Source organism: Sus scrofa, chromosome 13 (assembly GCF_054392235.1).
Source record: "Sus scrofa isolate SSC_HxYL_T2T_F1_AM1 chromosome 13, Sscrofa_HxYL_maternal_Yorkshire_Landrace_v2.0, whole genome shotgun sequence".
Taxonomy (NCBI): Eukaryota; Metazoa; Chordata; class Mammalia; order Artiodactyla; family Suidae; genus Sus; species Sus scrofa.
Window position 1 is genome coordinate 173522834 of NC_139395.1, and position 27121 is coordinate 173549954.

Below are 27121 nucleotides of genomic sequence, written 5' to 3' on the forward strand. Positions count from 1 at the left end.
GCTCAAGTCCCCAGTTTCAATGCTGGTCTCATCCAAAAATACCCTCACAGAAACACCCAGAACAAGATTTGACTGGCAATCTGGGTACCTTGTGGTCCAGTCAAGTTGACACATAAAATTAACCATTACTAATAGTAAGTGAAAATATTTCTGAGGCAATATTGAGAGATAGCCAGGTATACCTTTTGTAGTTACTTTTATTTTATTTTATTTTTTTTTGTCTTTTTGCTATTTCTTGGGCCGCTCCTGCGGCATATGGAGGTTCCCAGGCTAGGGGTCTAATTGGAGCTGTGGCCGCCAGCCTACACCAGAGCCACAGCAACGCAGGATCCGAGCCGCGTCTGCGACCTACACCACAGCTCACGGCAACGCTGGATCGTTAACCCACTGAGCAAAGGCAGGGACCGAACCCGCAACCTCATGGTTCCTAGTCGGATTCGTTAACCACTGCGCCACGATGGGAACTCCTGTAGTTACTTTTAGATTCACATATTTCTCTTCTAAATAAACCTACTGCAAGTATACAAATATACTTCATATGCTTTCTTTTCAAATTTCTACAACAGAGCTATTCAACGTTAGCACTACATTTTAGGCCAGATATGTCTCTTTTTTAAATTTTTAAAAATGATTTTTATTTTTTTTTCGTCACAGCTGGTTTACAGTGTTCTGTCAATTTTCTACTGTACGCAACAAGGTGACCCAGTCACACACACACACACACACATATATATATATACACATACATTCTTTTTCTTACATTATCAGGCTCCATCATAAGTGACTAGATATAGTTCCCAGTGCTGTACAGCAGGATCTCATTGCTAATCCATTCCAAAGGCAATAGTTTGCATATATTAACCCCAAATTCCCAATCCATTCCATTCCTTTCCCCTCCCCCTTGGCAACCACAAGTTTGTTCACCAAGTCCATTATTTTCTTTTCTGTGGAAAGGTTCATTGGTGCCGTATATTAGATTCCAGATATAAGTGATATCATATGGTGTTTGTCTTTCTCTTTCTGACTTGCTTCACTTAGCATGAGAGTCTCTAGTTCCATCCATGTTGCTGCAAATAGCATTATTTTGTTCTTTTAATGGCTGAGTAGTATTCCATTGTGTATATATACCACATCTTCTTGATCCATTCATCTGTTGAAACATTTAGGTTGTTTCCACGTCTTGGCTATTGTGAAGAGTGCTGCAATGAACATAGGGGTGCATGTATCTTTTTTAAGGAAAGTTTTGTCCTGATATATGTCCAAGAGTGGGATTGCTGGGTAATATGGTAGCTCCATATTTAATTTTCTAAGGTACCTCCATACTGTTTTCCATAGTGGCTGTACCAATTTACATTCCTACCAAGAGTGCAGGAGGGTTCTATTTTCTCCACACCCTATCCAGGGTTTGTTATTTGTGGACTTATTAACGATTAGGCCAGACATTTCTTTACTGCAGGGGGTTGTCCTATAGGTTTGTAGAATGCTGAACAGTGCCCTTGGCTTCTACACATCAAATGCCAGTCACAATCCCACACTAGATGCTATTAGTTGCCCCCTGAGTTGTGACAATCAAACATGTCTTCAGATATGGCAAATGGCCCTTGGGAGTCAAAACAGCCCTGAATTGAGAACCACTGTTCAACACTGATATGGATATGATAATTTGTTAGAGGCTGTTGTGTTATGGTATCATTAGAAACTTCAGAGAGTTATTTTTAAAGTCCTTGCTTTCATTTTTCTTTAACTGCTGTGTAGATAGTCTCAAGCATTACCAGACATTTTATATTTCACTGTCTTATCTTATTAACTGCTGAGATACAAATGTACCAAATATAAGTATAGAATCAGGAAGTGGTTATATGTTTGGGGTACACTCACGCACACACGCTTTAATGAGCACATAATATCCAAGACGATCTTATTTTTGGGTTTGGTGAGTCAATAATGACTTGGTGGATTGATTTGAATTCTGAAAGCACAGACCACAGGTCTCAGTTTGAAAATCTGCCCTTATATAGTCATGCTTTATGCTTTCTTCCAGATCAATTTAAGACATGTCAATTGATAGGAGTTGCATGTGATCCCTTTTTTTTTTCTTTCTTACCAATGGCCAAGAACATCTCACATGTTAGGGCTAAAGGAATAAAAACAACAGGGCTGGGAGTTCCCATTGTGGCTCAGCAGAAATGAATCTGACTATCCATGGGTGTCCATGAAGATGCAAGTTCAATCCCTGGGCCTTGCTCAGTGGGTTAAGGATCTGGCGTTGCTCTGAGTTGTGGTGTAGGTTGCAGATGTGGCTTAGATCCTGAGTCGCTGTGGCTGAGTTGCTGTGGCATGCCAGCAACTGCAGCTCTGATTCAACCCTTAGCCTGGGAACCTCCATACGCCTTGGGTGTGGCCCTAAAAAGACAATATAGGTATAACACACATATATATAATAACAGGGCTTAATTTATCTAGCTTGAATGAGTTTTCATTCTGTGATGACTTTTCTTCTTTATCCTCTAACCTGATGGGCTTGACTCAAGGTCCTGCAGAAAGAACTTGGTTCCCTTTCCTTTGAATCCCTGTGTGTGGTTTCTAGCCCACAGAGGTGTACAAACAGTAGGTCCTGGCTTGTGAAAGCCTGTGATTTGCCAGAGGGTGATTTGCTACACTTCCAGTCTCATTTAAAATTTCGCAATATTTGAATGTGGAATTTTATATACCTGTAATGGTATTAATTTACCTTATTATATCATTTGTTATATATGCTTGAGTTCCCAAACAGAAACTCTGGTATTCTGAAGTGAATATGGGAGATTTGGGTATGACTTCTGTTTCTGCTACTTAAACTAGTGTCCTTTCTGAGATTCAGTTTCACCATCTATAAAATATAAATAACATGGGAGTTCCCATTGTGGCTCAGTAGAAACAAACCCAACTAGTACCCATGAGGATATGGATTCAATCCTTGGCCTTGCTCAGTGGGTTAAGGATCTGGCATTACTGTGAACTGTGGTAGGTCACAGGTGCAGCTCAGATTTAGTATTGATGTGGCTGTGATGTAGGCTGGCAGCTGTAGCCCTGATTCAGCCCCTAGCCTGTGAACTCCCACATGCTGCAGGTGCGACCCTAAAAAGCAAAAACAAAACAAAACAAATATAAATAACACTCTTCCTCCAGAACTACTTCAGTGATTAAATGTGACAGACTATATATGCTCTTCTTAGAAAACTAAGGAAGGAGTTCCTGTCATGGCTCAGCGGTTAATGAATCTGACTAGCATCCATGAGGATGTAAGTTCCATCCCTGGCCTTGCTCAGTGTGTTAAGGATCTGGCATTGCCATGAACTGTGGTGTAGGTCGCAGATGCGGCTCAGATCCTGCATTGCTGTGGCTGTTGCATAGGCTGGCAGCTGCAGCTGCTATTTGACCCCTAGCCTGGGAACCTCCACATGCTGTGGGTGCAGCTCTAGAAAGAAAAAAAAAAAAAAAAAAAAAGAAAAAGAAAAAGAAAAAGAAAACTAAGGAGAATGACAACTATATACAATGTGAGATCCTTGACTGGATCCTGGAATGGGAAAAAGATATGTGTGGAAAAGCTGGTAAAACCTAAAATCTGTAGTTAAGAGTATTGTGCCCATGTTGATTTCTTAGTTTTGATAAATGTACTGTGGTTATACAAGAGGTTAACACTTGGGGATGCCGGGAAAAGGGGATGTGGGAATTCTTTACACTATTTTTGTAACTTTCCTATAAGTGTGAGATTATCTCAAAACATAATTAACAAAGGAATAAGACAGTTGTAGTTATACTGTTGTCTTTTATACATTTACAAAGTTCCACTTACTTCCAGCTCTTTGTACCATTACCAGTGCCACCCTAAACACTGGGACGAGGCTTCACAGCCACAAATCTGTTCCACATCTACCATCTCATGAAATCCTCAGCAATCCTGCAAGGTATCATTCCCATTCACAGCTGGTGAAAATGAGGCTCAGAGAGGGAAGGAGCTTGCCTAAGGTTGCCCAGATGCTCTTTCCTTTTCTTGCAGTCACGTCAGAGGCCAGTTGGTGGAAGAAAAACTCAGTCTGCCTAACAAAACTCACAGACAAACCAATGATACTTTATTATACAAGGGAGTTGGCAAAGGACAGATTCATTTTTGTCAAAAAATCCCCACCATTCCCCATGATGCATCAGTGATACAGTCAACTTAACAAAACAATAGCTGATAGTTACTGAATGCTTGCAGTGTGCCAGAGCCAATAAACAAGCAAATCGCACCATTAAACCAGGAATTTTCTTCAGGCCTAAACTTAGAAAAGGCCCAGCTTCAAAGATTCTGACTTACATAGATTGAGGACTCCCATTTCCAGAAGTTCAAAAACTTCCTTTCTTATCTAAGTGAGAGAGGAAAAAAAAAAGGTTAAGATTAAGAAAAGATGGTCTTGGAGTTTCCACTGTGGTGCAGGGAAAAAGAATCATGAGGTTGTGGGTTCGATCCCTGGTCTTGCTCATGGGTTAAGGATATGGCGTTGCCATGAGCTGTTGCATGAGCTGTTGCAGGTCACAGACACGGCTTGAATCCTGTGTTGCTGTGGCTGTGACGTAGGTCGGCAGCTGTAGCTCTGATTTAACCCCTAGACTGCTAGCCTAGGAACTTCCATATGCCATGGGTGCAACCCTAAAAAGCAAAAAGAAAAAAAAGAAAAAAAGAAAAAGAAAAGATGGTGTTGATGAATAAATTAAACCATCTGGATTCCCTGGTATTTATACAGCTCTTATGGCCAGAATCAAGAAGAGCAAAATCTGTGTTTTACTCAGAGTTGAAATATTTACATAAGTAAAGGAAAGGGCACACTAGTTTAATTAAAATATTCTTTTGTTTATAGCCAGTTGAAATAAAATCTCATGGAAAAACCTCATACAAAGTTGTTTCAAGATACCCAAAGTGTGCCTAAAGTATATGCAATATCTCAATACAGGGTAACTGCTAATAATGACATCAACAATATAAAACTATGAGTTAAAAGGGTGTGTGTTTTTTTTTTTTTTTTTTTTTTTTTTTGGCTTTTTAGGGCTGTACCCGGGTCATATGAAGTTTACAGGCTAGGGGTTGAATCGGAGCTGTGTTGCAACCTATTCCACAGCTCATGGCCATGCTGGATCCTTATCCAACTGAGCAAAGTCAGGGATTGAACCCTCATCCTCATGGATACTAGGTTGGGTTTGTTACTGCTGAGCCATGACAGGCTCTCTGAAAGGGTTTTTTTGAATACTATTTCTCCTTCATTATTATAATTATAAAACCAGTGGTGACTTACTCCAATTTAACATTATAACTGAAACCATCAATATGGCCTCAAGTACCTGACATCTAGTTGATTAAACCGGTTGGAAAAAACCAATCAGGGAGGTCCCTGGTAGCCTAATGGTTAAGGATTTGGCATTGTCACTGCTGTGATTCAGGTTTGATCCCTGGCTGGGGAATTTTCACATGCCACAGGTGCAGCCAAAACAAACAAACAAACAAAATAGTCAGTTCAAGAGACCAAGTGGTGTGTGTGTGGGGGGGTGTGTGTGTGTGTAGGGAACTGAGAAAAATGTTTTTTTAGCCTGAATTAATGTATGATATAACTCACCAATCAGTTATAATCAGGTTTGGTCATTCTGGAGATACAGTTTTATGTAGTAAATTAATTCCTCCAGCACATTTAGAAGAGTGATTCCAAGCTTCTTTGATAGTTGCTGCCATGATTTACTCCCAGTTGGTGACTGGCAGCCATGTTTACTACTACACAACCCTATTCTCTCCAACAGCTACTTTTTTTTTTTTAATTTAATAATGTATTTTATTTAATCCTATATATCCAAAATAATCTCATGTCAATATCTCATCAGCATAAAAAATTAGTGAGATATTCTATCTTTAGCAGCTACTTCTAAGCATCAGGCTAAATTGAAAAATTAGCCTTATGATGATAAGGTGGGTAGCAAATCAATTTTCTCTTTCTTTTCACCCACACCCATATTATATGGAAGTTCATGGGCCAGGAATTGAATCTGAGCTGCAGCTGTGACCTACACCCCAGTTGTGGCAATGCCAGATCCTTAATCCACTGCACCAGGCCAGAGATCAAAGATCAAAGCCATATTACCTCAGAGACAATACCAGATCCTTAACCTGCTGTGTCACAATGGGAACCTTAATCTTTCACATTATGATGATATGATTACCTTCATAAATATATAATGAACTACTGCTTTCATAAATATATAATGAGCTATTCCCACAAAGACATTCAATCAGTTTTAATCCCCTGAAACAGCAACGAAATTTCCCCTCTCCCAAAAAACAAAAGAGCCTTCTAAATTAAATGAGTGGGTTTTTGGGTATGTGGAGATGCGGGCAGTAAGGCAAGTTTGTGCCCCCTACTCCAAGTGAAAGGCAAACACGACTGCGTCTCTAAAGCAAGGCGCAGGGAAATATGTCAAGCCCTCTACATCTACCTGTTTCTCAAAGGTACAGATGTGGTCCCCATTGGGCCAGAGGCCACTGGTCATTTAATAAAGAAACAAAGATGATTTCTATAAAACACATGGAAAGGATACAGTTATGTGTAAGGAGTGAGATGTCCTCTATAAATGTAGTTACTTCAGAGTTAAAAGAAATCATTTCAAAGGCCAGAATGTGCTGGCTCCCCATGTCAAAGACTTTATTACTCTGTTTGAACTCAAGTTCAAATTGAAAAAAAAAAGATTAAAGGCAATTGCTGGATTGCTGGTTACATGGTACCTCGGGAATGTCCATCATCCTTCTTAGCTTCTGATCTCTCCAGTTCCAGTCAAAAACCAGAAACTTTAAGGGGTTCAAATTAAGGCCGCCTGAAAAAGACAGGGAGAGAGTTGCTACATGAAAGAACTCATGACATAAGCTTATTAAAATGATTTTGTATTTTCCTGGTTGCTTTTTGCCTCATTTGCTCTTTTCTCCCCTGGCAACTAAACTGCGCATTAAGTGCTGTCCCAGTCTGATGGAAAACAAATGCAGCACTCGGAGACTTGCTCTCCTTACAATCTTATCACGGATTCTCAAGGAAACAGGGAATCTGCTCTTGCTAAGCTCGTCAAATGCTCAAGTGTTGGCAAAGAATCAATCCCAAGCTTCCATTTCATGAAGTCCCAAAGGGGAAAGTCTCATTCCTGACAGAGATTTGATAAAAATGTATCCTGCAATCTGGGGTAGTGACCCTTCAGAGGAGTTGAGTCCAAAGGAGTCTGCATGACTCTGAGGAGGTGAGTGGACAGAAGGATGAGGACAGGCTTGGTGGGGTGGGATTAATTTCAGGAAGAAAAGAACGTCAAGATGAATGGGCTCTCTTCAAAGTCTGCTATCCTTTGAGGAGACTGGTAAACCACTTAAGGACTCATTCCTGCTGTCTTCCCACCTACCTAGAGATAATTATGGAATGTGGGGCCGGAGAGGACCTCAGGGACTGTCTATTCCTCAAAGGTCTGAGTTGGGCCGTTAGTTTTTCTCACTCACGTTCTGCCCACTGCCCCAAGCTATTACATGTTACACCTGGAAACATAACAAAGTCTCCCTTGATCCAGCAGCACTTCCCCTCAATACTGATTATTTCAATAAATTGCTCTCTGCCCCAAAGACCTTTATGCTTGTTATAACTACAATGTCTCTTATTTAAAACTCTCTTTGCAAAGTTAAAAATGATCAATTAAGAAAGACAATGGGTTGACAGTGTTCCCTTAAAAATAACTGACTGCTGGGAGTTCCCTTTGTGGCTCAGTAGTTTATGAAACCGACCAGGATCCATGAGGATGTGGGTTCGATCCCGGGCCTCGTTCAGTAGGTTAAGGATCCAGTGTTACCATGAGCTGTGGTAGAGGCTGAAGATGCGGCTCGGATCCTGTGTTGCTGTGGCTGTGGCATAGGCTAGCAGCTGCAGCTCTGATTCTACCCCTAGCTTGGGAACTTCCATATGTTGCAAAAGCGGCCCTAAAAAGCAAAAACAAAAACAAAAATAAAACAAAACAACTGACTCCTGGTGGGAGAGCAAACAGGTATAGCCTCTCTGGAAGGCAAATGGGCATTATATAATAGAAGATTTAAAATGCTTACTGTTTGATAACATGATTCTCCTTCTAAGACATATCCCAATAAAAACACCAGAAACCTAAGCATAGTTACTTATAAAGATGATCACTGTGAATTACTTATAGTAGCAAAAAAAAAAAAAACCACAAATATCTTACTGTATTACAATTGCTAAAAATCAATATAACTTGTCGTTAATATGCAAAACCACATACAAATCAATGGAAAAAATACAAATGATTTGATTTAAAATGGAAATGACATTGAAAAGACATTGTCCCAAAGAAGACATCTAAATGGCCAAGATATACATGAAAAGGTTCTCAACATCACTAATCATCAGGGAAATGAAGGTCAAAATCACATGAACTATCCCCTCACACCTGTCAGAATGACTGTTACCAAAAAGACAAGAGATAACAAGTATAGGCAAGGACATGGAGAAAAAGGAACCCTGTGCACTGCTGGTGGGACTGTAAATTGATGCAGTGATTATGGAAAATAGTATGGAGGGTTTTCAAAAAATTAAAAATAGAACTACCCTATGAACCAGCAATTCCACTTCTGTGTATACACCTAAAGGAAATGAAATCAGTATCTCGAAAAGACATCTGCACCCCCATGTTCACTGGAATATTATTTCTAATAGCCAAGACATGGAGACAATATAAGTGTCCATTGACAAATGAATGGAAAAAGAATACGTCACACACACAAAGGAGTATTATTCATCTATAAAAAAGAAGAAAATCCTGCCATTTGTGACAACATGGATGGACCTTGAGGGCATTATGCTGAGTGAAGTACTGTCAGAGAGTGAATGACAAATACTGCATGATCTCACTTATAAGTGGACTCTAAAAAAAATCCTAGTTCATAGCAGCAGAGAACAGATTGGTTGTGGTTGCTGTAGGTAGAAACTAATGACGGTGGTCAAAAGATAAAAACTTACAGTTTTAAGATAAATAAGTTCTGGGGATATAATATACAGCATGGTTACTATAGTTAACAACAACATTCTGCATTCTGTATATCTGAAAGCTACCAAGATAGATCTTGAATGTTCCTCAAGAAAAGAAAAAAAAATTATAACTGTGAAATGACTGATACTAACTAAACTTACTGTATTAATTATTTCACATATATCACATATACCAAAGCACGCTGTTCACTTTGGATGACACAGTGTTAAATGTTGATTATATTTCAATGAAACTAGGAAAAAACCCAACAGAATATTATGCAGACGTTAAAAATAAAAAAGTAAAACTATTTCATGACAACTATTTCATGAGATATATTATGTAGACAAGATAGGTTATAAAGTTATTATGTACAGTATGATCTCCAGTTACAAAAAGAGATACATAAATGCATAGAAAAAAGACTGAAAGGAAATATATTTAATATCAACTAATGATATTGTCTTTAAAGTGACTTATTTTCTTTTCTGTGTCTTTTTACATTTTACTAATGGTCTCATAATTAGAAAATCCCCTTCATTATTAAATAAAAAAATGTAATTCTTTATAATACAAAGCATACTGATCTCAATGTTATGGGGTATCTTTTGATGAAACTCTCCTTAATGTATCATATATATATATGAAATATCTTAAGTCATAAACAGCTACATAAAATGAGTTATGTGCCATTTATCTTGCTTTGTCAGATTTTTCAGTTTTTAGAGTGCTGGAATTATTCTCTTTAAAAAATTTTTATGTAGGAGTTCCCCTTGTGGCTCAGTGGTTAACAAATCCGACTAGGAACCATGAGGTTGGGGGTTTGATCCCTGGCCTTGCTCAGTGGGTTAGGGATCTGGCATTGCCGTGAGGTATGGTGTAGGTCAAAGACGTGGCTCGGATCCTCGCGTTGCTGTGGCTCTGGCATGGGCTGGCAGCTACAGCTCTGATTAGACCCCTAGCCTGGGAACCTCCCTATGCCGAGGGAGTGGTCCAAGAAATGGCAAAAAAGACAAAAAAATTTTTTTTATGTAGCCTAACATCTGTAGTTAATGGGATTAACGCATTCATCCAATCAGAAGAGTTTTTTTCATTAGTATTATTAAAAAAAAGTTGACAGCTCCTTAAATGACTTTTCCACTCCTTAAATGAAATAAGCTTTCACAGTGAGTTTTCACAACTCTGTAGGAATCTAATTTCAAGTCTGGACCAGTTCATTTTCTCTCCCATTCTCTCTTTTAAATATTAAATATGGATAAGAGTGACTCTGTTACATGGGGGGCCTGGAAACACACAGAACATCTGGAATCCAGGAAGGGGAGAGGTAAATCTTTGGCTAAGAGCTGTGAGAGAGGAAGGGTACATCCTTGGCCTCTCCATCTGCCCAGCCAGTCTCTCCCAATTCCAGGACTCATAGACAGATCAGGAGAGCCTCTTATCTGCTCCTTTACTTTCATCACCTTACTAGGGTCACAAGACAAAAATTCAGCCAATCACTGTGCAAAATCTGACCTTCTTTCTAAATGAAGCACAGGCCACCACAGCTCATGAAGTCTCCAACCTAGACAGATGGTCTCTTTAATAAAAGTAATGACCAGTATTTTTTGAGTTTTTAGGTGCAACACTCACCATGTAGCTTTTTATTGGCATGATAAGCCTTTGAGGTAGGTGCTATTACTACTTTGTCTTCGGATAAAGAAACAGGTTTAGAAAGGTTAGGAAACTTGCCAAGTCACAGAACTGGTAAACTGCTGGACCTGGGATTTGCATCCAGAAATTAAGTCCATAATAACATGGTTCTGCATATTTATTGTCTCCTCTGGATAGACCCCATGTATCTGCCTGTCTGCTTCTGATTCAGCTGTTCTCCCATTCCCAAATGCTTCTCTAACATCTCCATACTTCAAAGATCCTACTTTAATCCTCTCCATACTTCAAAGATCAGTTAAAGACACTTTCCTCTGTAAAGCCTTCCCTGCAGACTTAGTCACCATAATAATCCCTCCCTCATTTTCAACTCCTATAGGACTTAAAAGTGCTCATTTGGCCCTAGGCATTTACTGTGTCATGTTGTCTGTCTCATTCTATGTACATTTATCTCTTCAACTGGATCAGGAGCTCCTTGAGGGGAAAAGGCTCTGGAACCAGGAAGGCCTACAATGAGAGATTTGGGGAGGGGCTGTATGTAGCCCTTCAAAGTTTCAGTTTTCTCTCATAAGAAATAAGAATGGTAGGAAGTTCCCTTTGTGGCTCAGAGGTTAACGAACCCCACTAGGATCCATAAGGATTCGGATGTGATCCCTGGCCCTCACTCAGTGGGTTAAGGATCTGGTGTTGCTGTGAGCTGTAGTGTAGGTTGCAGACTTGGCTTGGATCCCAAGTTATTGTGGCTGTGGTGTAGGCTGGCAGCTGTAGTTCTGATTTGACTCCCAGCCTGGGAACTTTTATATGCTGCAAGTGCAACCCTAAAAAGCAAAGCAAAGAAAAGCAAAGCAAAGCAAACCAAAATCAACAAACAAACAAACAAACAAAAAAACAAAAAAAAAATGAAACCCCAAAACAAACAAACAAACAAAAAAAACCCCACATGCAAAAAGAATGGTAGCCTGCAAGGATGCCAGGAGTACAGGAGTACTAAATAATATATGTGAGGGTATCCAGCATTGCACTGAGTATAGGTAGGAACTCAAAAAATATTTGTTTCCCTTCCTGTCTGGAGCTCAAGTTTGTTAATTCCTTGTAAGTGCACAGACCTCTGCATACAGTGAGTTCACTTACCCATGGTTTTCATCTGGAGAGAAGTACTAGTATTTCCAGCTCTCTTTTGCTTCCTGGCAAATGGCCATCTCTATACTGAGACACTATATTGATGAACACACTACTTTCAGATATATAAAAACCCAGGAATACCTCCAGACAGTTCTAAAATAAAGTTCTAATACTATATTAAATGAGTTATTTATTTGTTTATTGTCTTTTTCTAGGGCTGTACCCTTGGCATATGGAGGTTCCCAGGCTAGGGGTCTAATTGGAGCTGTAGTCCCTGGCCTACACCAGAGCCACAGCAACGTCGGATCTGAGCCGCGTCTGCAACCTACACCACAGCTCATGGCAACGCCAGATCCTTAACCCACTAATTGAGGCCAGGGATCGAACCTGCAACCTCATGGTTCCTAGTCAAATTCGTTAACCACTGAACCACGATGGGAACTCCTAGATGAGTAATTTAGATATGAGCATTGAAAAGAAACCTTAATTTATTTGGCAGATAGAACATGTAATAAAATCATCAGCAGGTCAGTGTTTTTCAGGCTACTGGTGTTGAGAAAGTCAACAAACTATCAAGTTTGTGGATGCTGTCTGGAAAACTGTTTGGGAAAAGCACTAAAAGAGAAATGCATTTGGAAGAAGTGTTCTAGAATAGTTGTATTTCATCCATAGAAACTGCATTTTTTTTTCTTTTTATGGCTATACCTGAAGCATATGGATGTTCCCAGGCTAGGGGTTGAAGTGGAGCTACAGCTGTAGGCCTATACCACAGCCACAGCAACACCAGGTCCAAGCCATGTCTGGGACCTACAATGCAGCTCACAGCAATGCCAGATCCTTAACCCACTAAGTGAGGTCAGGGACTGAACCTTCATCCTTATGGAAACAGCATCCAGTCCTTAATCTATTGAGCTGCAACAGGAACTTCAAAAACTGCATTTTTGTTTGAACATATTTTATATACCAGTCTGAAACTGGAATGGAAGCTTTAGGGAACCAAGACTCAAGTAAGAGAGAAATACTCAACACATGTAGCTATACAAATTCCAGAGGCTGCAAATTGGTAAAATAAATTGTGGATCACTAACCTGCTTAAAGTGTATTTAGATGGGCACATGTACTACAGTCTGCCACAACCCTTACCATTTCCTACTACAGTATACCTGCTGGCTGGCTTTAGAGACTAAACACTGGGTCTCCAACTCCTGAATTAATACAGAGGTCTAGTTTCACTACATCACACATGTGGTTTCCCAAACTTACATAGGGGTAAGACAAACCCTAGCTCTGAGTAGGAGTATCACTGCCTCTTTTCATACCTTGTTTAACAAGTTCTTTAATCCTTCCTGGAGTTCCTACACCCAGGTGTACCACACGCTTCTCCAGCAATTTTACCTGCTCTTGGACCTATCCAAAAGGAAAGATAACAAAGAAAAGAAGAGTCATTAGAAAGTCCAGTATGAAAAAAAAAATGTATTGGGGAAATACGGAAAAAAAAAAAAAAAAGAAAAAGTTCAATCACAGTCCATTTTAGAGCATTTAGTCTAAAAGCTAAGAAAGTAAAAAAGTGAATGTGGCTACCCTTGTTTAGGGTCAACTTCAGGGGCAAAGAAGGTTAACACCAAGACAGAAGAGCATCTCCCTAGAAAACTGGTAAATCTTCAAAAATTCCAGGGGTTAAACCTCAGCTTCTGTATAGCAATCTTGGAGCATAGAGGAATGGTGACTATTGTTGGGGGAGAGGCAAGGAATGCAAAGAAAACCAGAATGGTTGTTAAATATGTTACATAAGGAAGGTACCAAAGAACATGCTTGCGAAGGAGATAAGGAAAAGAGCTGAAGTAAAAAAACTGAAGCTTGGAGTTCCTGTTGTGGCTCAGTGGTTAACAAATCCAACTAGGAACCATGAGGTTGCGGGTTCCATCCCTGGCCTCGCTCAGTGGGTTAGGGATCTGGCATTGCCACGAGCTGTGGTGTAGATTGCAGACGAGGCTCGGATCCCGCGTTGCTGTGGCTTTGGCGTAGGCCGGCAGCTACAGCTCTGATTGGACCCTTAGCCTGGGAACCTCCATATGCCAAAGGAGTGGCCCTAGAAAAGGCAAAAAGACAAAAACAAACAAACAAAACTGAAGCCTGATTTTTTTTTTTTTTGTCTTTCTGCCATTTCTTGGGCCGCTCCCAAGGCATATGGAGGTTCCTAGGCTATGGGTCTAATCGGGGTTGTAGCTGCCAGCCTACGCCAGAGCCACAGCAACGCCAGATCCAAGCCGCGTCTGCGACCTACGCCACAGCTCACGGCAACACCAGATCCCTAACCCACTGAGAAAGGGTAGGGATCGAACCCGAAACCTCATGGTTCCTAGTCTGATTCGTTAACCACTGCGCATGACCATGACGGGAACTCCTGAAGGCTGATCTTTAAGGACCACTTCTACCCTTTATCAGGAACCACAAGCCCTTGCTTACCTTTATGTGTTTTGCAAATAATTTCATAACTTTGCTGTCTCCTCTGAATGCAGTCATCGACCTAATGAAAAATAATAGATTTACACATAAGGAAATTTATTCATTCAAGGACATGTCAACTACTTAATTATTGGTTTATTCAAAAGAACATGTGCATTTACATGTGTGTATATATTTGCATGTGTATGTGGATGTATACAGATACACAAAAAATTCTGATTTTCAAGTTAGCCCATCTCTGGAATGAAAGTGGGGTGGTCTTTATTTAGGCATGCATCCAGGTTGGCTTCTAATTCTCAGACACAAAGTTAACTTTAGGTTTCTTTGATTACTGAAATATGTGTATTTGCCCTTCACTTGTGTTAAAATGAAAACCACAGCCCCAAAACGGCATCACTCATGCTAAAAATCTATGTTACGGAACCCAGATATAATACTTGATCTAACTGCAGTTTTAGCCTCTCTCAGAAATAAAATCTTAATTAGCCAGTCTGGAATTTCTGGTCAAGTGCCAGTAAGGTAAATTGTCCTGTGGCCCCTCCCCACCCCAGGGGAAGATAATACCTTTGCCATTTCTTTCCTTCCAAAAAGAAGATGTCCTGGCCTAAAAATAAGTCTTCCTTTTCTTTTGCTAACAGCTCCTTTGCCCCACCCTTTTTCCTATAAAAACCTTTCATTTTTCACAACCCTTTGGAATGCCCTTCTGAAGGCTAGATAGAATGATGCTCACCCAATTCATGAATCATTGAATAAAAGCCAATTCAATCTTCAAATTTGCTCGGTTGGATTTTGTTCTTTTAACAACCGTAATACAAGAGTTCTGTATTTTAGGTCCCTGGCAGAAAATTTACCTTCAAACTCTGCAGTACAGTTCTCATACAAAATTTGGTCATGAGAAATATTTTAACAGTGACGTCAGCCTGTGGCTACCCTGAGGGGACAGGGATGAGCAGGCAGGGAGGAGCAGGAGGGCTTATGTCCTTCATTCAGAGCAGTCTGCCACTTTGAATGATTCTGCAGAGTGAGCCTTTCTGTAAAGTTTTATATCTGGAAATGCTTTGGGTACAAATGGGTATAAAAGAACAATCTTTTAGTTGATATTTGGGAATAGAACATGGGAATACTGCTCAGAATATTATAATATATAATTATTATATATAATGGAAACTCCTATATATCATTATTTGAGAAATATTACTGACCAGGAGGAATATATCAGTTTACAAAATAGCGACTCATGCTACACAAGTTCTGTTGTATTCAAGTCTGTACTTACTTACACATGAGCTTTCTCCATGGCAAGATTCATTAGGAAGACAATTCAGGGAACATATATAACTTAACTCATGCTTTTCAAGAGAAGAGATTTTTTTCAAAATTTAAAATTATTCAGTATTAGCCTTTATGAATAGGGCTCTTTGTACCTATTCAGAAATAACCTACTGCAAATCACCTAACCTTGAAAATGGATCATAATATTGCTAAAGACACAGAAAAACACTGAGAACTGGCAAATGAAGTATGACAACATAGTGCTTCTATGCCCCTCAGAAAGCCATTTGAGTACAGTGAAAACTTAAATCAATGTGACAACTTGTCTTTAAGAAGCCACCTCCAGGCTAACCTCTTTACTAATAGTGTCTGAATCTGAAATGAATTCTGTGGTGGTAGTTTTTAGAACACGGAAAATCAATGTGAACTCTTGACAATTTCATAACTAGCAAGTACAGCTACCCAGAAGCAGGTGCTCTTGAAGATCAATTATATTTAGAGCAGAAACAGTTGAAAGAAATACTTTTGTTTTATTGAAAGAATGTGAGATACAATTTAATGTGTGTACCTAGTGGGAAAGAAGGATTTAAAGGACTACTACCAAGGCTTAAAAAATTACTTTTTAAAATTCATGGTCAAGTTAGTTCACTTAGAAAAATAGATGCTACATAACTATGGAAAGTCTATATTTGCACCTTAGTCTATTTGATCAAGTTTCTTTTTCTTCAGGACTTAGATTTTCCTTTGCTATGTTTCCAGTCAAAGCCTGGTGCAGAGCCTAGTCCCAGGAGAGTGTGAGTCTCAGTAAATCCCATTTTGTGTGTGTGTGTGTATTTCCTTTTTTTTTTTTTAGGGCCGCACCAGTGGCATATGAAGTTCCCAGGCTAGGGGTCAAATTGGAGCTGTAGCTGCCAGCCTATGCCAGCAACGTGGGATCCGAGCCGTGCCTGCAACATACACCACAGCTCATGGCAACACCACATCCTTAACCCCCTGAGTGAGGCCAGGGATTGAACCCAAGTCCTCATGGATACTAGTCGGATTTGTTATCACTGAGCCAAAACAGGGACTCCTCCAACAAATTATCCTTAAAACTTAATTTTTACATTTGAATTTTTGGTCCATCCAGCAATTTATTTTAGTTTAAGAAGTGAGATATGGGTCCAACCTAATTTTTTCAAATGGCTACACACAGTAGTTCCAACACCAATTGATTTTTTTTATTGTTTTGGAAATTTTTTTTATTACTCAGTGAATTTATTACATTTATAGTTGTACAATGATCATCACATTCCAATTTTATAGGATTTCCATCTCACAACCCCAGCGTATCCCCCACCCCACAAACTGTCTTCTTTGGAAACCATAAGTTTTCCAAAGTCTGTGAGTCAGTATCTGTTCTGCAAAGAAGTTCATTCTGTCCTTTTTTCAGATTCCACATGTGAGTGAAAGCATTTGACCAACACCAATTATTAAATAATTCATCTTTCCCTACTGATTTGTTGCTTTTGCCATATGCTGCACTTTCAGATGCATATGAATCTATTTCTAAACTTTCAATTTTGTTCTACTGTTCTGATCTGTCTGTCACGTATATGCCAGTTCCATACTGTTTTAATTATCAAGACTTTATGTTTTTTTAAATAATTTGATAGATACTATAGGCATAGTATCCTCACTAGCATTCTTTTTTAGAATTTCCTCAGGTATTTTTGCTTCTGTATTTTCTCATATGAACTTAGAACTACTTTATCTAGTTCAAAAAATAATTCTATTGGAGTTTCACTAGGAATCTGTGAAATTTGTAGATTATCCTAGGTTAAACAGACATACTTACATTGAATCTTCCTATTATGGTATGCCTTTTTGTTTAAGATCTTTTGCATTCCTTATGTAATATTTTCCTTATCTAAATTTTGATAAGTTTATTCCTCATTGTTCTATTTTTTTCAAAAAAATTTTTTTGATAGGCAAGAAACAGATTTATTAGAACAGGACGCTTGTGAGAGATGCAATCGGGCAGACAAGGACGCTCTCTGCTATTTTTTCAAATTTTAATTTAATTTTTGACTTCATCTATGGCAGGTGGAAGTTCCCAGGCCAGGGATCAAACCCGTGCTACAGCAGGGGCAACAGTGTATCCTTAACCTGCTGAGACATGCATTGCTATTAAATAAGATCTTTTCTTTCGTTATTTCTCCTGACTGGTTGTTTCTTGTATAATCTCCCCGCTTTACCCTTGCTCTCTATAATGTCTGTTCTCCACACAGCAGCCAAAGTGATTCTTTAGAATGATTATTCAGATCACGTGATTCCTCCGCTCAAAATCTTCCAAAGGCATCCCATCTCAGGGCCTTTTATACTTACTCTTCCCTCTGCCTGGAATACTCTTCTTCCAGGTATGTGCTTTGCTTTCTCCTTTACTTTGTTCAAGTCTCTACTCAATGTCACTTTCCTAGAAAAGCTTTCTGGGACCACCTGTTTAAAAGTAACCCCTACCCTCTTCTATGCCTTTGCCATGCTTTTATTTTTTTCTTAAATAACTTACCACTAATTGACATTATAATGTGTATTTATTTGTTTATTGTCCGTCTTCCTTACTGGAAAGTAAGTTCCATGAGACAGGAGATTCTATTTTGTTCACTGCCACATCTCTAGCATATAGAACATATCAGCTTGGCACATACTGGTTACTTAGAAAATATTTACAAAATAGAACAGGTGAAAATTCCTACCTAATGAGCTCCAAGGCTCGGATGGCAGAGCTGCAGATAATCAGCATCAGGACTGATTTCTTCTCACTGTGGCTTTTCCGAAGTTTCACCCATTTAGGGCAGACTGAAAAAAGATCATTAAAAAAATATTGCTCTAAATATAGCCTAAATTAGGCCTCTGAAGTTGAATATTCTCCAAGTACTTCTTTGTTATTATTTAAGTAAAATAAAATATAATGAGCATTGTTTAGATTTTATTCTGTGGGTATTCTAGATATTAGATTAAAATGAAATATAATTAACTTATGTCACAAAACATATAATATGCTAAGTAGCTACATGTGACCAGTTTTAGGACTAAGTAAAAAATGTTTGTAACAATACAATATTTCTTATATATTATGTTTGATGCTTGAAGGCAATGTTGACTAAACAGGAAAAGAGCTCCGATCTGATGTTAAATTTTAAAGGGACACTCAGTATAAGGTACAAAATGGAAATGATATCAAAATAATGGCAAATATTTGTTAAACACTGACACTGTGCTAAGCACTTTACATAATTATCTTTTTTGGTTTTCAGTGAGATTAATTCTATCATTATCTACATTTGCTGAATTTGAGGCATGTTTATGGACTCAAGTTGACAGTCATCAGAATTGGGATAGAATTTGAAAGAAGAATGTTAAATCTCTATATCTAAACTATCTGATTGTTGGTCAGAAATAAATGACTACTCAGCATGAGTAATCTAGTTACTATTGCCTACATACAATACTTATGGAAAAGATCTAATTACACTGTCTATGCAATAGCCATGGTCTGAGTTCTGAACATAGGAACAAAATTTCAGAATCTCAGAGCTGGGTTCAAGATTACATAATCCAACCTTCTTGTCTTTCAGATCACAAATCTGAGTCTCAGAGGTGTCCTCAGTGACTTGTCCTAGGTCAAACAGCAAATTAATGAGGGACCTGGGACTAGAACACTAATAATTCTGCTGATTCCAAGTCTAATACTCCTAATACTGGAATATTAATATTGGAATATTAATATTGGAATACTAACATTGTTGTAAAACAAAAAGTAAGATCAATACCCAAATCCTCAATCCAGAAAAAGCAAGAATAAATTCAAATAAATAATAATATCAAGACAGACCCAAACAACCTTCACTTAAAATCCATTTAAGGGAGTTCCCTTCATGGTTCAGTGGTTAACGAACCCAACTAGGATCCATGAGGATGTTGATCCCTGACCCTGCTCAGTGGGTTAAGGATCCGGTATTGCCGAGAGGTGTAATGTAGGTTGCAGATGCAGTTCAGATCCCAAGTTGCTATGGCTGTGGCATAGGCCTGCAGCTGTAGCTCTGATTAGACCCCTAGCCTAGGAACTTCCATATGCCACGGGTGTGGCCCTAAAAAGCAAAAAAAAAAAAAAAAAAAAAAAAAAAATCCAGTTAGGGTGAGAACTTGATTTTAACTGTACTTCTAAAAGTTTTATTTTAGGAGTTCCTGTTGTGGCTCAGCTATAATGATCCCAACTAGGATCCATTGGGACCCAGGTTCGATCCCTGGCCTCTTTCAGTGGGTTAAGGATCCAGGGTTGCCCTTAGCTATGGTGTAGGTCACAGATGCAGCTCGGATCCTGCATTGCTGTGGCTGTGGCATAGGCCAGCAGTTGCAGCTCCAATTCGACCCTTAGCTTGGGAACGTCCATATGCTGTGGCCCTAAAAAGAAAAAAAAAGTTTTTATTTTAAAGAAACAGACCTTATGTTTTAATGGAAATAATAGCTTGAATAATTTAAAAAAATGAGTTTACTTACTTTCTTTTAGGTATGATGAAAGACTGTGAGTCAAATCATTGGCCTTGAGAAAGCAGGAATCTAAAAATATGAGAAACATGCTTTATATAGGATTTTGCAAATATAGACATACTCAAAATAGATTAAATGTGAATGGCGCAATCTTGAACAGGTTGTATAACATTACTGAATTGGAGGCTCATTTTAAAGTGCTGTCTAGCATTTAAAACAAAAGCAGCAGCAATAACTTGCTGTATCATTCAATGGACAAATGGATCTTTATTTTTTATTATAGTTGATTTGTAATGCTGTACAGTAGAGTGATCCAGTCATACACACACACACACACACACGCACGCACGCACATACACATTCCTTTTCTTATATTATCTTCCATCATGGTCTATACCAAGAAATTGGACATAATTCTCTGGAAGCATCTTTATTTTCAAGTCCATGGAGTAGGCAACACACAAAGGCAAAGCTGAAATAGCTAACAAATCTATGCAGAGATCATTAAATTCACTTGTCATCAGAAAAATGCAAATTAATACAAGAAGAGATAACACTTTGCACACACACCAGAATGGCAACTGTTTGGAAGATGTATAATACCAAGCATTGCTCAGAATGTAGGATGATAGAAACTCTTGTAGACTGTAGGTGGAGGTATAAATTGGTATAGCTATCCTAGACAGTAAAATTAAGATGTCTACACCAGGATCACAATCCTGAATAAATAATGGAAAGAAATTCTTGTGTGGTCTATAAAGAGACATACTCAGGTACATTCATACTAGCATTATTTGTAATACTGGGGGACTACAGGCAACCTAAGTGTCCGTACAGGAGAAAATGGATGAGCAATACATGGTAGACAAAAACCACTGGAATACTATGCTAGCATTTTAGAAGCAATGACCCAGATATACATAAAGCTATATAGGCATATCTTGAAAAGTATGAAAATGAGGAAACAGAATGAGAGGTTCAGGACATTATTTAAATAAATTGTAAAATGTACCCACATGCAACAATGACATATTTTTTAAGAACATATGCATATTTAAAAAGGTATAGTAACACATTCAAGTGAATGTTTATGGAGAAAGGAAATTGGCGTGTGGATTGGGGAAGAGTGGGAATAATACATCAAAATACAACATAACACAACACAGCACAACAACACAATAAAAGGCAATGTAACATACTAAAATAAAACATAGGGGACTTGCTCAGTCAATGATGATCATGGTCTAGCAATTATATAGTATTATTACCCCAGTACCTAAGACGTAAAAAAAGCCACATCATGTTTATCATCCTAATTCATTCTACAAGAAAAAGTCTGTCTACAAACAGAGCAGAGTGCTAGAGAGTAAACTATTGCTAAATTATATGAAATTTATGTTGTGATCCAGCCTGTTTAACTCACAATATGAGAGTAACTAACTTAAAAAACGTTGCCCTCTAAACTGTTGTAGAGCCTTTGATGGTCTTAATCTCCCAAGCCTGGATATGATCAGACTCACCTGGAGAGTTTTACAAAAGATACAGATTCCCGGAATGGACTCTTCTTTGCATAGTGAGACAGAATTCCTTGGGGGTGGGCCTGGGAATTTGCTTTTTAAGTTCCTGGGTGACTCATTTGTGGCCTACAGGCATTTAGCATTGATCTAAACCACACTGCAGCTCTCAGGAGGACAGCTGAGTTAGCTCTAAGTGACTCCTGCCTCGAAATTCTAATTAAGTTCCCATGTGTATGACATAAGCAATGTACAGTGCACTGTATTAATTGAAAAGACATGTTGCTGCCTTACAGACACAAACAACCTCAAACCACAACCAAGTTAGACATTTGGCAAACTAAATAGGAACAATATTTTATTACTTATCTCCACCTTATATTTATGCCCTTTCCTGAGACTGTTCCAAATTACCCATGGTGTGTCCTTTCTCTCACCTAACATAGTCTTCCTCTGTATCTTCGGTCCTAATAGTGTAGGGACGGGCCTTTTCTGTAAAACCTTCATATGATGCCTTTGTTCACTGTGGCTGAGAATGGCCTAATTTCTTAACTGAAATGAAAACCTGTTCTTTTTGACTACAACAGTATTTTTAACATATTGTAAATATTTTCCCCTAAGCCAACCTACAATCACACTTTCTTGCCTAACTGTATTACTGAATTCTAATGTTCATATACTGTAATGTATGTTCAATATAATGTGAACCCACTGTGGAACTCAAAGAACTTTTTTTTTTTTTTTTTTTGTCTTTTCGTCTCTTTAGGACCGCACCCTCGGCATGTGGAGGTTCCCAGGCTAGGGGTCTAACTGGAGCTGCAGCTACCAGCCTACACCACAGCCACAGCAATGCCAGATCTGAGCTGCATCTGTGACCTACATCACAGCTCACGGCAATGCTGGATCCTTAACTCACTGAGCGAGGCTAGGGATTGAACCCGAAACCTCATGGTTCCTAGTCGGATTCATTTCTGCTGTGCCACAATGGGAACTTCTCAAACAACTCCTTAAAGGTTTCTTCCGCCCTTTGACTCTCTACAATTCTAGCAAATTAAGGTTTCCAATGTTCCATGAAATTACATAATAGTAAGAGTCCCATTATCTTACAAGTCTTTCCTCAGGGGAAGGTAAACTCTAACAAAGAATGGGAGGAGTCGTGATGCAACAGGACTGGCAGCATCTCTGCAGCCAGGGATGTAGGTTCAATCCCTGGCCTGGAACAGTGGGTTGAAGGATTCTGCATTGTTGCAGCTGCGGCTTGGATTCAGTCCTTTGCCCAGGAACTTCCACATGCTGTGGGTGCAGCCATAAAAAGAAAAAAAAAAAAAAAAAAAAAAAAAAAGAACAAGATGGGAAAATTGACCATTGAGCCATGGTAAAATCAAACTTCAGTTAATCTCTGAATATGCTTTGTTATAATCCTTATTTCCTGAAGTGGAAGAGCCAAGACTTAGCTCTCCTCTAGAGGAACTGCTGTGCTGAGAAGAGTGGTTTCTAACCTTGGGGCTTCTGATCTCCAGTAAGCAGAAAACTCTAGAACTTGTTCATGTGGAAATGCATTCCCTCAATTCCCTAAAGAGTATCATTCTTTTTGGAAAAGGAACAGACAGGGGCACTGGTATCTCCAACCCATGGGCATTTAACAAAAATCGCAAAAGAATTATAAAAATTCAGGGAATGGGCTGTTTTTTAGCTTCTTAAGCCTCTAGGAAACATAACGCCGTAATGGAAAAAGGAAGTCAAGCTACCTTTGACTTTTTACAAAAGCAGTGTTAGTTATCCCTAGTAGTCTATTAGCTCATTTGAAGCAGTGGCACCCAAATCGTTTGTGGTTTGACTTTGAGACATTTCTTTTCTTCAATCTTTGTGCAAAAGAGTTACTGGATATATCATTATTTTGAAATTAATTAAAATTGGTTGTTTCAAGAATTTTCCAGAATTTTAACTTAATTATAAATACTCTTAAGGCAGTAGATCTCAAATAATAGTAGGCTTAAGGATAGCATGGAGTGAGGTGTCAGCCTTGCTAAAAATGCAGAACTTTGTCCTATCTTTCGATGGTTTACTTGAAAAAATCTTGGCTGGGACCCAAAACACTATCCTAAAAGCACAACCATTATTAGCCAACAACAAAAGGGCAACAACAAAACTAAGATGTTTATTAAAGGCTAAAATCTTTGTCTATAAATATGAGTAAATTAATGTTTCGTATCTATAGTTTAAAATGTGTTCTTATTTAATTTCTATCCTCATTAAAGATTCTGTTCTTTTCTTTTCCTCTTTTTTGGCCGCTCCATAGCATATGGAGTTCCCGGGCCAGAGATTAGATTCAAGCTGCAGTTGAGACCTACGCTGCAACTGTGGCAACACTGGAGCCTTTAACCCACTGTGCTGGCCTGGGAATCAGACCTGCGTCCTGGTGCTGCAGAGACGCTGCTGATCCCATTGTACCACAGTAGCAACTCCGAAGATTATTATTCACTGAGAGTCTGCCGAAAAAATGCACAGCCAACAATTAGTCTTTTAAATAGAAAATTACAAACCTTTTTATTGATCGAACAAACACCATTTAGCAGCTTAATAAAATCATCCAACAGTTAAAACTATAAGATTGAGGAAAGGAGTCTTAGCATGAAAATATAACATCCCTAGCTGAGGAGTTCCCATTGTGGCACAGGGGAACAAATCTGACTAAGAACCATGAGGTTGACGGTTTGATCCCTGGCCTTGCTCAGTGGGTTAAGGATCTGGCATTGCTGTGGTGTGCTGTAGGTCAGCAGCAACAGCTCCAATTAGACCACTAGCCTGGGAACTTCCATGTGCTGAGGGTTCAACCCTAAAAAGACAAAAGCCAAAAAAAAAAAAAAAAAAAAAAAAAAAATCCCTAGCTGAGAAACCTAGCCATAAACATATATTAGAGAAAAGACAAACCTATTTTGCTCCTCTTCATCAGGAAAACTATTAGGAATTAACAATGGGTCCTACTAAATAACTAACCTCAGAAGAGTAAAGAGAAAAAAGAAAACAACAGGAAGCTTGCTTGTACCTGGTATGTTTAGTTCTTCTAATTCAATCACTGAGCGGTTACTACTGTAATAGTCCTTCATCAGCTTCTGCAGGTCTTCAGGTGTCCCTGGTTTAGGCTCTGATTTTGCAAGAATATCAGTAATTTTCTTCTGATGAGAAGGAAGGAAAAAAAAGAGATTTTTAGAATGGCATTTGGCTTAGAATAGGTTGATTCCTCTGGCATTTAAACTGTGCATAGGTTTTGGTGATAGTCAAGTATGAATGGGAGTTCTAAAGGACTCAAACTCTTGGTCTATGACTTTTAGGAAAACTGAAACTTTTTTGGGAGTCTCTATCAGTACCCTATTAGGTACTATTTTCTGTTAAAAGTCAATTCTTGGGAGCATTGAGAATTTCTTGCCTAGCCTGGTTTTTAAGGCACTGAGCTGCAGTTTGGATTTCTAGGATTGAAGTTAAGAGCTGTGGGAGTAATCTCAGTAAAGGACCACACTGAATAGGGGCACTCAAGTATTAGGAAAGACAGTCTTGAATTGGCCCTATGGAAAGCAGAACAGGAAATAACTTACAACATCTACTGCCTTTTTTTTTTTTTTTTTGGCTGCACCTGTGGCATGTGGAAGTTCCCGGGCCATGGATCAATAGCAGCAACCTGAGCAATGACAACGCCAGATCCTTAACCCATTGAGTTACACAGGAACTCCTACAACATCTATTTTTATTTGGAGTTATTTGTATAGCATTTACACAATTGTTCATTTAACTTTCACTATAAACTTCCCTTCTTATTTCTTTCTAATGTTTTGCCAAAGATCCAGAAAAAGCCCTTCCTTGCTCCTATGTCAGCTTTCTCCTGGTGTTCCCCCCACCCCCCATACTATCTTACTGTTTATACCACTGCCAAGAATGGTCAAAATTCTGTTAAATGAATTAATTAAAAAAAAATATGTCAGTAGTGGGAAGATTTTACCATGACCTCAGCCAAGGCTAAACTATCTAGCTGGAGTTCTGACCTTGAGCCACCAAGAACTTAAGACTCCTGAAGGCCATTAGTGTACAAACTATCAAAGAGAAGTTCAAATCATTTCTTTAAGAATTTGCCAAGCCTTAGTCAATATGGTACCTCCTATCTTCCTATTTGGCCATTTGTGAGCTAGGGGAACATGCACACACACTCTCAGTTTTCTAAAAGCTTGCTGTTAAGTAATTGGTTTGAGTCCATCTTCTTTCCTCTAATCCAATTATATTTCCTCTGCTGACTACAGCAGTAGACCCTTCTTGGCAGGGAGAGAATTACACTGCTGTTTTCACAACTGTGGTGGAAGGTCAAAGCTAACCACACTTTCTCTAAGGCTGAGCCATAAGAAAGTTTGTATAGGAGCAGAATTTTCCATATGTCCACAAGCAAGTATTAAAATGCAACAGGAACCTTTTGCTTAAATTATGGTTCAAAATCAGAGTTAGGAATGCCTTATACTATACTACTTTCGTCTGCTTATTATTTTCTTATTAATACTCTAGGATATAAGGTTTATAAAAAATGAAATGAAGAAAAGAAAGGTAAATTTCTTTTCTTGGACAGAACCAGAGAGGCCGGAGGGCAGGATAGTTCTGGGCCCCTTCTAGAATTAGAAACCTATGTCTGACTTCTAACCACAGTAAAAACACAGGGTGGTTTGGAGTACTGAAATAGGAATTAGAAGAATGTATTTTTGGCTCCAACAGAAACACACTTATTACTAGTGACCTTAGGAAAGTCACCAAACCTCAATGAATTTTACAATCTTTGCATCTCTAAAGTGGGGGAAACATAATTGCTTCATCAAAGTACACTCTGTAAACATGTGGTGGAAACCACACATTTCCATGTGGGGCCACAGCATTGTAAGACATTATTATTACCTTTCTCCTCTTCCTGGTCTTGGTGGCATCCTCATTTGTTTCCTTTGGTTGTATCAAGAAACATTCTTTAGGCTATAAAAAAATACAAATGTGAAAACTTTCATCTTAGCATGATGAGGTATCAACTAACGGTATAAATCCCAAAGTATGTACTATCATGCATGTATTCCTCAGAGGGCCTTTGTAATATTCTATGGACAAAGAAATGCTGGAAAACCCAGGGTAGGCTATTATGCAGGGGCTGGGCTGAGAGAATTTGTAAAAGTAAGAAAGTACGGATGACTTAAGACTGGAAAATCTTTGAATAAAGGTCAAAATGTGTAAGTGGGTGTATATATGTGTTTGAGGTGGTGGTGCAGGGTATTAAAGATTGAAGACAGTGGCCAGGTTTGTAAAACACAGGCAGAAAGGGATGTGATTAAAATTAAGATGTGGTAAGAAAGTCTTTGACTGGCATGACTAGTGTTTTCCGTGAACTAGTAATATGTGAGCCTGTATTTCCAAGGCACTGACTTACTATTTTATTATCCATTCCTTTTCTCTTCTCCATAAGCACAGAAGATCTAAAGTAGGATATA

General features: G+C 38.8%; 1 protein-coding gene across 18 annotated transcripts in view; it reads right to left on the reverse strand.

Moving 5' to 3' along the window:
• Window positions 1-609: 609 nt before the first annotated feature.
• The window catches only part of CMSS1 (cms1 ribosomal small subunit homolog), a 395732-nt gene continuing 369220 nt past the window's right edge, over window positions 610-27121 (reverse strand). For 15 of the 18 annotated variants that reach the window (XM_021071318.2, XM_021071315.2, XM_021071314.2 and 12 more), the window contains 8 exons: window positions 26544-26615; window positions 24664-24793; window positions 20113-20172; window positions 18309-18411; window positions 14302-14362; window positions 13155-13242; window positions 6785-6873; window positions 610-4388 (listed from right to left, as the gene is read on the reverse strand). In XM_021071318.2, coding sequence (XP_020926977.1) covers window positions 4305-4388; window positions 6785-6873; window positions 13155-13242; window positions 14302-14362; window positions 18309-18411; window positions 20113-20172; window positions 24664-24793; window positions 26544-26615 — 687 coding nt within the window. In that variant the 3' untranslated portion in view covers window positions 610-4304. Of the gene's footprint in view, window positions 4389-6784; window positions 6874-10703; window positions 12083-12565; window positions 13243-14301; window positions 14363-18308; window positions 18412-20112; window positions 20173-24663; window positions 24794-26543; window positions 26616-27121 lie in introns of those variants that run through there. The other 3 variants (XR_014824952.1, XR_014824953.1, XR_014824954.1) reach the window with 2 other exon arrangements.